This window comes from Dermacentor variabilis, chromosome 6 (genome assembly GCF_050947875.1).
Source record: "Dermacentor variabilis isolate Ectoservices chromosome 6, ASM5094787v1, whole genome shotgun sequence".
Lineage (NCBI taxonomy): Eukaryota > Metazoa > Arthropoda > Arachnida > Ixodida > Ixodidae > Dermacentor > Dermacentor variabilis.
In genome coordinates, this window is record NC_134573.1 from 13,377,920 (window position 1) to 13,391,426 (window position 13,507).

The window sequence follows — 13,507 nt, forward strand, 5'->3', positions numbered from 1 at the left end:
TTTTCTTGTTAGCTGCATGTCTTGCCATTCCTCCCCACTCCTTTCTGTAGCACCTTTCGGCCGTGAAAGTATTTTTAATAAATGAATAAATAAATAAATAAATAAATAAATAAATAAATAAATAACGCCTTACGTGAATTTTCAACCATCAAAAGCTTGTCAGGACGCTTTGGCCGCTGGATCCTCAGAGTATATGTATATGATTTCGATGTCGTTTATAAGTCCTGAAGGAAGCACCATGACGCCGAAGCGCCTTCCCGCTGCCCACTACCGTCATATTTCAATCACGTTACGTCACCTTGCCAACTCGGCCGCGCGGACATCGCGCCTCGAATTTTACCGATTGCTTTCCTGACCCAGTCGACATCCAGCCGCCCTTCTGCGTTTCCCACTAACCAGCGTACTGAGCCACATCATCATCAATCCCCTAGGTAGTCTTTCAATGCAGCCTAACACCAGGCTTTGAAGACAGCTCAAGCTCTTCAGGTTAGAGGACGGTGTTCTCTACCGCCACATTTTCTCCCGGAGGGCCATCGATGGCTTTCTGTCGTTCCGCACTTTCTCTGTGCTGAAGTCCTCCAGGCTTCTTACTGACTACCCGACGTCTGGCCGCTTGCGCCAGCGCAATACCCGTCAGCTGATGTGCAGCCCATTCTCCTGGCCAGGTCTTTCAAACGGCGTAGCTCGATATGTCGCGTCGTGCACTCTTTGCCAACGCTGCTAGCAATCTACGACTGCACCCGCCAGGACGTTACAGCCGCTACCTTGTCAAGCAGAACCATTCGCTGTCGTTGGCATTGACTTTTACGGCCCGATCCCGACCACTGAAGACGGCAGCCAGTGGATAGTTACTGCTGAGGATCCCTTGAATCGGTACGCGCAGACAGCGTCTGTCCGCTCAGGGACTCCTTCGGAAGTAGCTGCCTTCTTGCTTCAAGCTATCTACTTACGCCATAGAGCCAGTCGCGTCCTTTTCAGCGACCGCGGCAAGGCATTTCTCGGAAACGCGCTTGAAGTTCTCCGAGGTTGTAACAGCGTACGCAGGACAAACTCCCGTTACCATCCCCAAATCATTTGCCTTACAGAGCGATTTCATCGAACGTTCAGTGATATGTTGTCCATGTATTATTTATTTATTTTATTTACACAATACTGCAGGCAGCAATGCTGCCCAAGCAGGAGAGGGTTTACAAAAGATGCTTTGTCAACATATTTTCAAATGAAACATGAGAAGTGCATGCAACAACACATTCCGGTAAATGATTCCATTCTTCGCTCGTAAGTGGAAAAAATGATTTCTGAAAGATTTTAGTTCGAGCAAAGCATGACTGAACTACTTCAGAATGAAAAATACGCGACGACCTTTGTGGAGCATGAGTAATATATGTGGCATTTGCTAAACCAGTTTCATTATGATACAACGAGTAAAAAAATTCCAACCTGGCGATGTTGCGGCGCACGTGGAGCGGATCCAGTCCAAGTTGGCCTAACATGCCAGAAACTGATGAAGATGTTTTGTAATCAGAGCAAATAAACCGTGCAGCCAGGCGCTGAATTCGTTCAAGTTTGTCAATTTCCTTTTTAATTAACGGGTCCCACACTATGGAAGCATACTCTAGGACTGGGCGTACGAGGGAACGATAAGCCTGTAGCTTGACAGATGAAGGGGACTTTTTTAGCTTTCTACGTAGAAAGCAAAGTTTTTTGAAACATTTCTTGCATATGTTGTTAATATGGGTGTCCAATTTGAGGTTGCTGTTAATTGTTATGCCTAAATATTTAACAGAAGTAATTGATTCAAGGTTCCGATTGCCAATGTGGTAAGTATAAAGTAGTGGTTTTCGTTTCAATGTTATTGTCATTGACACTGTTTTGGAAAAATTTATTTGCATTCCTCCATCGTCGCACCAGCCTGCGAGTTTACTAGGACTGTTGTTAAGTGTATCCTGGCATGAGGAACTCCTTACAGTGGAATAAATGACACAATCATCAGCAAACAATTTCACCTTGACATTAGGATCCAAATTTTTAGCAACATCATTTAGATAGATAAGGAACAGCAGGGGTCCCAACACTGACCCCTGTGGTACACCGGATAAAAGAGGCAGGCTATTAGATTTCACACCATCGATTTCCACAAATTGAACACGATTCGGCAAATAAGCTTGAGTCCAGTGTACTATATTTTCTGGTAACCCAAGTGATTTAAGAATTTCAATTAGATTTGCATGTGGCACACGGTCAAATGCCTTTGACAAGTCTAGGAATATAGCGTCGATCTGCACGCGGTCATCAATGGCACTGGCAAAGTCATGAACAATGGATAACAATTGAGTTGAGGTTGAAAACTTTCTACGAAAACCATGCTGAAAATCAACAAAAAATTTATTCGCTTCCAAGTGGTTAGATATGTGATTAGCGATAATATGCTCCAAGAGCTTACAAGATCTGCTTATAAGGGAAATAGATCTATAACTGTTAGGAGTAAGTTTATCACCAGATTTAAACACTGGTATTACTTTGGCCGTGAGCCAGTCTTTCGGTACAGAGCTCTGTTTAAGAGATGCATTAAAAATAATGTATTGGAGTGCTCATATCCAAGCGGACTATTGTAAACCGGATGCCCTTCTCGCATTGGTAATATTTGCCTACAACACCACTGTCCAGTTAATCTCCCCTTTTCCTGGTCTTAAACTCCCCTTTTCCTGGTCTACGGCTGACATCCGACCTCTGCGCTTGATGTTTCTTCTTTTTTTGGTCCTGCCAACACTTCACCATTCATTTGCGGCTAGTTTCTGGCTCGTCTTGCCCAATGTCGCTACCGTCCTCCCATAAACACCGAGGCGAGCCAAGAAACCGCGAGAGTCGTTATGATGCCACTAACCATGTCGTTTTCTACCGCCTTGGCGACGATGTACTACTTTGGATCCCTGTGCGAATGCCCGGTTTATGCGAAAAGCTTCAACCTCGACACCGTAGCGTTTTGGGTGTGTTAGTATTACATGGTGAAGTTTTTTGCCCACGAAATGACGAGGACACAGAAAAACTCGGTGCACATGGGCAATGTACAAGGTTGCACGAGATGCATAATCTAGGTACATCGGCTCCTACAAATTCAAAGAGCAGACCTCCCGAGTGAGCTACCGCGTTACATCTGGTGATACACCGACTCACCGACGCTGCGACGTCAGAGAAATCCTGCAGGTTTCCCACATCAAGCCATTCTATTGGTGCCCCATGCTAGCTTAATTGGCGACCAGGCAGGCTGCATCTGTCCACGGGGGCAATTATATATTATGCGCTATGTGTCCGTTATATATAATTATATATTACATCTTCCTCATCTGTACATAACCATCACCATCACACCGCGTCCTCATCTTCAGCGCGCTCGCTCGTGCTTTGGGATTAAAGCGTTAATGAACCATTTCTTCTCAGTAATCAATATATATATATATATATATATATATATATATACATATATATATATATATATATATATATATATATATATATATATATATATATATATATATATAAAAAAGGACGTCCCACGTCCGCCGCCAAGGTCTGTGTGTGGTGGCGCTGGCTAACACTCCCAGGGTTCTACTAGGACACATAAATACCCAAGAAAGTGGATGGGAAAACAGCGCCGCGGTAGCTCAATTGGTAGAGCATCGCACGCGAAATGCGAAGGTTGTGGGTTCGGTTCCCACCTGCGGCAAGTTGTTTTTTCATCCACTTTATTTTCCATTAATTCTTCGCTTCTTTATTTCATTTATTAAGCACAAGTAATTTCCCCTATGTTGTCCTTGGTGTCAATGTTTGTTGGCTTCTTATGACATGACTAATAAAATCGGGACCCTCGGTTAACCCCCTTTCTTCTCGTTTATTACATAACGAGGGTCTCGAATCCGGCTACATTGATGCCTTCAGGTAGCATATGTGGGTTTATTGACCAGTTGCCTTCACCCAAAAAGATCACGTTCTCGTGACGCCTGCGGCAAAAAGGACGTCCCACGTCCGCCGCCAAGGTCTGTGTGTGGTGGCGCTGGCTAACACTCCCAGGGTTCTACTAGGACACATAAATACCCAAGAAAGTGGATGGGAAAACAGCGCCGCGGTAGCTCAATTGGTAGAGCATCGCACGCGAAATGCGAAGGTTGTGGGTTCGGTTCCCACCTGCGGCAAGTTGTTTTTTCATCCACTTTATTTTCCATTAATTCTTCGCTTCTTTATTTCATTTATTAAGCACAAGTAATTTCCCCTATGTTGTCCTTGGTGTCAATGTTTGTTGGCTTCTTATGACATGACTAATAAAATCGGGACCCTCGGTTAACCCCCTTTCTTCTCGTTTATATATATATATATATATATATATATATATAAATATATATATATATATTTATTCATGGAATTTTAACATGGTCTGCAACAACAAGACACGCATATATATATATATATATATATATATATAGGCCTGTCTTGTTGCCGTCCGTGTTAAAACTCACTGGATCAATGTACTTTTGCTTAATTGTGGCGTGGATGCCGAACCGTGCAATTTAAGTTTCAAGTTAACCTGCTTTGTTTTAGCAACCGATAGAGGTCCTCTGACAGCTGCATTATTCTTCCGACATTCTACGCATGTGCTGCTTCTGCTGCTGTTGAAAAAGTTGCTTATTGCAACCATAGCCTCCGTCGCTGTTGGCGTCTGTGGACAAGGCAATCAGCTACAGGAGATTGTCATCAAAATTTGTGGTAAGACTCTTCGCTTGCCTGATTTGCTTTGTTTACTTTGCAAGATTTTTGATTGCGACTCTTCATTACACGTCAACGAACCAACGCAGCGTTCTTGCTCGCAGTAGCCAAGAACGAGTTATAAATTTCTGATTGTTAATTTTTTTAGATATCTGACGCACGCATTCTCATGTCTCGTTTATTTCACCATCTTTTATCATGCGGAGGGTAGGAGTTCGGATTCTACCGGCGGTAGGTAATTTTCTTTGTCTACATTAAGTTTCCTTGACTGTGAAATTTCTACACTTCAAATTAAAACAATGAAGTATTTCCAATTGCATTCGTTTGCTGCATTCATTCCTGATATATTTGGGAGTAACAACAATCGGGCGCCCTCTGCTCCCCTTTCTCGGTTTTTGTTTGTTGCAGGTTAATTGCACAGACTTTATGTTTGAAATTACTACTATTATGACAACAGGCGAAGCTTATCCTTGTAAATTAATCTTCAGTTAGTGTATCAGAAAATATGATTTTGTAAATCACCAGAAAGCTTTTAGAACCAGCTCATGCAAATCGCCAACATTTCTCAGTGAGCACCAAACAACACTAAGTACATTTATCAAGTCTCGGCACGTTATCTTTTTGTCCAATTTCATTTCCCATTGCATTATTTTTTCTACACTTACTTAAACTTAACCTAAGGGTTATCGGCAAAGTGTGCCAGTGTCTTCGGACTTCGAATACATATGCGTGCTATCCTATCTTTTTACAAAAGGCACACGGCGTATTTGCATATAATGGAATTATTGAAGATGAAGAAAGCCATTCAGCAAACCCGTCGTGCAGTTGGTGAACCAAACCGTTTAATACATTTAATTTGTTCGTGATGCCTCTGCTTTTCTAGGCGTCTGGTCAGTTTCGTATTTTCTTAATAGGAACTCCGCCTTTCTCACTCATTGCATGAATCATGCAGGCGTCCTGGCGAAACGAGATGCCTGAGTCATGATTACGGCATATGATAACACGAATAATACATTTTAATGACCCACCACGAGTGCTTGCTAGCAAGATGAATTAGCTCAAGGGCAATGTGAGGTACATCACATTTCATACGTTCCCGTTTGCCCAATGCCAATTCCGCCGGCATTCGGAACGTGCAAAAGAAATATGGTAGTTTTTTCGTTTCCTAACAAAGCAGGCCATTGTTGATCCACGGTTGACATGCGACGTCTTATTGGCGTGTTTGCAGATCCTAAGGTGAACTAAGCCATCACGCCTGCGGTTAAAAAGTACGCTTTATGTCGGTCGCTTTCACCGTGAACGGTACTGGCTAATACGCCCCGGTTACCAATCACTGATCAGAGTGGGCGTCAGGATGGTCCCCGCGGGGACATTATGGGTAAATCAGGGCGCGTAAGGCGCCCACCTGCGGCAAGTTTCCTTTACGTCCACTTTCATATCCTGTATTATCTGTATTATCAGAGACCTGGATTGGGAAGTATTGGGGATAAAAGTTAATGGAGAATACCTTAGTAACTTGCGATTCGCTGATGATATTGCCTTGCTTAGTAACTCAGGGGACCAATTGCAATGCATGCTCACTGACCTGGAGAGGCAAAGCAGAAGAGTGGGTCTCAAAATTAATATGCAGAAAACTAAAGTAATGCTTAACAGTCTCGGGAGAGAACAGCAATTTACAATAGACAGCGAAGCACTGGAAGTCGTAAGGGAATACATCTACTTAGGGCAGGTAGTGACGGCGGATCCGGATCATGAGACGGAAATAATCAGAAGAATAAGAATGTGCTGGGGTGCGTTTGGCAGGCATTCCCAAATCATGAACAGCAGGTTGCCATTATCCCTCAAGAGAAAAGTATATAATAGCTGTGTCTTACCAGTACTCACCTACGGGGCAGAAACCTGGAGGCTTACTAAAAGGGTTCTACTCAAATTGAGGACGACACAACGAGCTATGGAAAGAAGAATGATAGGTGTAACGTTAAGGGATAAGAAAAGAGCAGATTGGGTGAGGGAACAAACGCGAGTTAATGACATCTTAGTTGAAATCAAGAAAAAGAAATGGGCATGGGCAGGACATGTAATGAGGAGGGAAGATAACCGATGGTCATTAAGGGTTACGGACTGGATCCCAAGGGAAGGGAAGCGTAGCAGGGGGCGGCAGAAAGTTAGGTGGGCGGATGAGATTAAGAAGTTTGCAGGGACGGCATGGCCACAATTAGTACATGACCGGGGTTGTTGGAGAAGTATGGGAGAGGCCTTTGCCCTGCAGTGGGCGTAACCAGGCTGATGATGATGATGATGATTATTTGACTATTTCTGCGCCTGAATTAACATAACAATTACTTTTTCTTTATGCGTGCCCAGTCTTCGTGGCTCGTCACTTCGTGCGCTCGTAGCCACGGTTGTGACCAACTCTCTTGTGTGCTATGCTTGATACCAAGGCACCATGACATACATAGAAACGAACACACCGAGAAGCGTGTTGGCCAAGGAAAGATGCCCTCCCTAGCCTGGATATAGAGGCGGTCGGCAATGACAGTCAAGAAAGCGCTGGTAAATTCAACTGGACGAGCAGTATGATAATAATCTGCTGTAAAAAATTAACTTTAGTTCATCAGTGGCAACAAAGCCTGTTCAGGCTAAGAGATAGCTATAGGGCACGGCTGTGGTATTAGGTATGGTATGGCTTGCTATCGTATGGTATAGGGCACGGCTATGGGCACGGCTATGCTATGCAGGAGGTCGCGTTATCAAATCCCGGGCCACGGCGGGCGCATTTCGATCGGGGCGAAACGCAAAAACGCCCTTGTCCTTCTTTGCATTGGTGGTCGAAATTAATCCATAGTCCCCCACTGCGGCTTGCCTCATGATCAAATTGTAATTTTGGCACGTCAAACCTCAGAATTCAACTCAACAATACGGCGACTTGGCGTGCTACGAAGAATGACGTTCGATCGCGGGTTCGGATTTCACTGCTCGTCTCCTTTTGCTTGTGTGCCTCTCGCGTGTAACAATGTAGCGAAGGTGCTTCGTAGTGCACAGCTTAAGACGCCGTCGCAACCAACGAAGCTCCAGTGCTTACGGCTCGATGTCTGCTATATCCACCGGTTCCGACTCGATGACTGCTATCTCCAGTGGTTGCGAGTCGATGACTCCAGTGGTTGACTCTCCAGTGGTAAGGTGACGACTCCAGTGGTTGTGACTCGATGACTGCTATCAACCACTAGCTGGAGCGAAGCTCCAGTGTTTGATAGCAGTCAGCATCGTCCTTCGCCAACAGTCATCGCTTAAGCAAAGAAGTGCACCAAGGCCGAGACAACACAGTTCGGACAACACAGCAGCAACCAATGTAGCGTCGTCAAATCTTTCCGTTGGCCCATTTCATTGAGTGCCAAAGAAATGGGGCGGTGGGGGTCATTTGGGGCGGGAAAATTAGTTTTGAAGGAAAAAACAGGAGTACGGATGAAAAGGAATGTGCGGCTATATAGAGTACAAAAATACATGTACCTCAAATGCGTGCGGACTGAATGGAGGAAGAGGACAAGTAAGTTGGCAGCCAAGTACAGGGCAATTGAAAGTGTAACTAGACAACCCTCAGTGGCTGTGGCGACGATGAAGGAGCTTCGAAAAAAAATAATAAATCCTGTGGTTTTACGTGCGAAAACCACGATCTGTTTGTGGGGCTCGCCATAGCGGGGGACTCCGGATTAATTTTGGCGACCTCCCCTTATAAAAATGAACGTTAACATTCTTTAGAACTCCTACCAACTTTCTATTTACTTTATTGACAGTCTATTTACATTTACATTCTAGTAACCTTTGTTCATACACAGTCAAAAGACTTCCTTCTTACTTTAGTATAAAGAATATTTTCAATACACCGTTAAAAGACTTTCTTCTGACTTTTGTATAAAGAATGTTTTAAATACACCGTTAAAAGACTTTCTTCTGACTTTTGTATAAAGAATATTTTAAATACACCGTTAAAAGACTTCCTTCTTACTTTTGTATAAAGAATATATTCAATACACTGTTAACAGACTTTCTTCTTACTTTTGTATAAATAATGTTTTAAATACACCGTTAAAAGACTTCCTTCTTACTTTTGTATAAAGAATATTTGCAATACACAGTTAACAGACTTCCTTCTTACTTTTGTATAAAGAATGTTTTAAATACACGTTAATAGACTTCCTTCTTACTTTTGTATAAAGAATATTTTTAATACACCGTAAAAGACTTCATTGTTACTTTAGTGGCAGAATATTTTAAGGTCCCCATCAACTCGTATTTTTCTAGCTTTTGTCTCTATAACCACTTTAGTACTGCGAAAAAAGGCTCGTTACTTTTGTGTAAAGAATGTTTTACTATACATCACCGAACTATATTTTTTTTTGTTTGAAGGACATGTATCCAGAACGTCCACAACTCGTACTGTTTGCCGAAAAATATTTAGAATGGGAAGTAACTTGAAAGTTTTTGATAAATTTTTCTAACACACATTAATGCCGATATATGATATACTCAGGAGTCAAGCTCTTCGTTTTAAATAATAGTCCCAATCCAAGTCGGTAGCCAATTGTTGACGGAGTGCTACTAAAATGTTTAAAGAAATATGTTCGTAAACTGTTAGAACTAATATTTTTAAAGGTTCTACTGGACTACGTGAGCGTGCGGTGACGTCAGCACACTCCGAGAAAAAATGCTTGCGCTACACCACCTGACCGGTGTGATAGCGGACTACTATGCAGGCCGCGCACCAGTTGCAGAGCTTTATCCCGACCTTGGGGCTGGTTAATTAAAGGCCGATTTATGCTTGAGCCGTGACGCGCGCGGCCGTGCCAAAAACTGTACATTTCGCCCACTGGTTCACAAATTTTGGCATTCACTGGGCTCGCACATGCAGTGTAAACCGAATTGTGTGTACCAGTCTACGAAATGTGCAAATTTTCACCCGACCACATGCGTGCGGGCAGGCGGGTGATGTGGCGTGGGGCTCGAGCGTAAATTTGCCCTTACCACGCACTGCTATTGCAATGCCACCAATTAGCTTTGCAACGAAATAATCAGGTCAGTGCATTCTGCGATATAAATAGTACGCCCTAAGCTGGAACGTGTCAGCATAGTAGCGTCACGATATTTGTTAAAAAGAAGAAAAAGAGCCGAAACTCAGGGTAACAAGGCGCTGGAACGTTGCCGCTCAAATGTCCAAAAGGCTGCAAAATACAGCTGCTGCTGAGTGAGAGCGAGTATTGACCTGAGAAGCGCACAGGTCGAATAGAAAGAAATGCTGAACTTTGTGCAAGTAACACCTTTCTGTGAAAAAAATAATTAAATTACCCTTACTGTATAAAAAAAATGTAGCTTTCTACGCGTTCCCATTCGCACGCTTTCGTCCCTGCCTCCTGCCGACGGCCTCTGCACATTAAAGGAAATAGGGCATTGGATCAAAGTGAAGGCAAAGTAACTATGTCAGTTGATGTGCTTTATGGCGATAGTAGCTTGCTGTGTGTGAAAACAGATTGAAAAGAAATAATTATGCACTCTTAATCAGTGATCTTGCTTCACAACACGGCGACAAAATTTTGAGCTCCGACAAGGGCTCATCATGACATCTGTAATAATGGCATTCCTTATGCCAAGAGCCAGGATATTAAAGGCCATGCTTTTGCCGTGCTTCGGGCGTCTGAAAACTGCTAACGTCATAGCCGCCACGCTTTGGACATGTATTTGACTATAAAAATAGTACTACAATGTGCTTCACCGTTGGGCGCCAGAGAGCAACGTTTTGTATTCGAAAGCAGCAAGTGCTAAAGGATGCTCTTGCGCAAAATAGAATAAACACATAATATACCCAATATGATTTTATTTTACTATGTTTATTACATTTCGAGAAAAAAGTTGGTTTTCAGAACAATAATTGTCTCGAAAGATAAAACTATGCAGCCCCTAAATGCCCAACAAAATCGAGCCGGCTGTCCGGTCAGTTTTTTCTTTTTTTTTTTCAACCTCGGCCACGAGGGACATTCCTCCCTCTAGGTGCAGTTCCCAGAAAGGGGTGCGTACAAAAAGGCCGGCCACAGCTTTCACCGAGAGGCGAAGAATGTCTAGGTGTGAGTCAACCATCGCAAGGTAGTGGGGGAGGGGGGGGGCATGTTTCGGCTTAAAGAGGGGCTTTAGTTCCGCGGTGGTCAAGGCGAAGCAGGTGGATGGAAAGAATGTCTCCCGCGCATGCGCAGAAATTTGACAGTTGGCCGAGTCGAGGCAATGAGGGAGACCATCGCAATCGCCATCAGTTTCTTTGCGACGCCGGCATGGTACGGTCGAGCGATGTAGGTGTTTCGTGGCGTATTGTAGCAGCAATCTAGCTGTTTTTGCTTCTATTTATTCTTATGCTGTGTTGTGGCTAATTGATCGATGCAAGCCAACCAGCAAGGTGTTTGCGAAGCCCACGGTGCTTTCTTCGTTCCGTGATGTGAGCGTTTCTGGAACTTCTCTGCCAGCTGCGATGCAGTGTCGTGTGAAGTGATTTAATATTGGCACTGTCCGTGCTTTAAGCTGCGCAAATAGCGAACAGCTGTTCCTCAAGACTGCTATGCGCCGAAGTTTTCTCTATCTCCAAACTCTAATAAAAGGTATGTTCTTTTCCATCATTTTTCATAAGCATATTATTTTGATGTTATTTTATTTCTGTTTCTTACGCCGCATTTTGGCAGGTTATTATAGCGCGAACTGTAACGACGTGAAATGTTTTAAGAACGATTGTCTTACATTTTCCAGCTGCCCCGCGTCATGCGGTTCGCTTGAAGTTGCTATAAACAAGAAGCGTGCGAATACTTCGTTTTCACAGCGTTCGCAATGATTTAATGTGTTAAATATTGTCTGATAATAAAATCATTCTTTGCTCTTTCCTACTCTGGCTGCACTTAGTGAGAGATAGTAAAATATTGAGCGTATAGTTTCACGGTTCACAATTACATGTTTCAGCGAACCGGTTCACAATGCCATAGGTTGCACTGGTTAGACAAGTGCGAATGTGAAAGAAAATCATTCGCACTTGTTTAACCATTGCAACCAATGTCATTGTGAACCGGTATTTTTTGACACTGATATTTTGTTTTAGAGTAAAAATAAACGATCACGTCAAATTACAGGAGCGTTCCATATAATAAGGCGTGCTTAAATATGCGTCAGTCAGCCATTGGTTGCTATCACTGACAAAGCATTTGTATTCTTGAATACTGCTTCAGGCTCTGTAATCTCCTTATATAAATATGGATGACACGTTTTGCACATGCTCGGTGCAGCTAGCTGGTGCTGTTACGTTCAGTCCCTTCAAAAATAACCAGCTGTGAGTAAGCGCTCGCGTGTCCACCGTCTCTGCGTCCGTGTCTGATGTGCGCGCTACAAATTTCACCACGAATAAACCATGCAATTAACTTTTTGAGTGAGTAACTCATTATGCAGATAATTGGTAGAGAAAACATTTTGGACACTTTCCTAATTTTAATAACACGTAGTAAATACAACGCAGCAAAGGATATGCATTCGAAATGTTCCTCATCCTTGACATCTCCTCTGCAAGTAAGCAGGGATGACTGTTACAATTTTAGGATTCATGTGAACCCCATTAAAAAGCTGTTCTGTGTATGTGATATGCTAACCTGAACATGATGTTAACACTGACCATCTTGTTTCTGTGCAGGGTTGGTTCATTCTGCAAACATTCTCAGACATCAGTTCTGAATCTAAAAAATACATTATAATCGATGCTTGCTAGAGACTATGCGACAGCTGCCATGCCGCAATCAACTAAGTCATTATTCATTTATTATTTTTATTAATTTCTCTACTACTTCTCTCACAATTCTGTGTAAATATTTTTGTGTGAATAAAATTCTTTCAGTGCAAACTTGCATTTTTTCTCCATGTTCACGTTTCATGTTTCCATGTTCTAGGTTTCATACTGCCTTTTACCAACATGTTCACGCATACTGACAAATTTTTACGCCATGCTACTAGGTCGTATGTGGGACAAATGTTACTAGGGGGATAATAAGACGTCAGTAGCAAGTACACAAGTACATGGAAGTAAAATATTGCCAGAGTGTTACTAAAGAGCCTAAGGACTTGTGTTGGTTGGTGGTTAGTAGAATGTTTACAGACCATCTATGAACATGCTTCAATTGAAGTACGGTAGCCAATTCTTGATGGCATCCAATTCTTGATAGGATGTTACTGGGGTGTTTAAAGACAAATGTTAATAGGTGATTGGTAGGAAGTTGGCAGAACGTTTACAAACATTGTTCAATTGGAAGAATGTTAATACGGTGTATAAAGAAAGCTTGTTAATAGGGATTGGTAGGAAGTCAACAGAAAATATATGAAAATTTTTCTTTTGAAAGAATGTTAATATGGTGTATAAAGAAAGCTTGTTAATAGGGGATTGGTAGGAAGTTAACAGAATATATATGAACATTTCTCTTTTGAAAGTATGTTACTAGGGTGTATAAAGACAAATGTTCATAGGAAATTGGTAGGAAGTTTAAAGACATCCTATGAACATGTTTCTATTGGAAGTTGGTGGCCAATTGTTTCTAGCATGTTACTAGAGCGTTGTTAGGATGTATAAAGGCAGCTGGTAGGATTTCAATTGACTGTTGGTAGGTTCTAGTAACAAAAGTCTAAAGAGTGTCTAAAAAATGTTGCTAGAAATTTTTATAAGGGCCTCGGGTCCTTTAACGTGCAC

At 42.6% G+C, this 13,507-nt stretch overlaps 1 protein-coding gene across 1 annotated transcript in view; it reads left to right on the top strand.

The window, feature by feature from the left end:
* Positions 1–13,507, top strand: part of LOC142584089 (uncharacterized) — a 445,388-nt gene that overhangs the window by 114,611 nt on the left and 317,270 nt on the right. Inside the window, exon 2 of the mRNA XM_075694266.1 lies at positions 4,674–4,758. Coding sequence (XP_075550381.1) covers positions 4,674–4,758 — 85 coding nt within the window. The remainder of the gene's footprint in view (positions 1–4,673; positions 4,759–13,507) is intronic.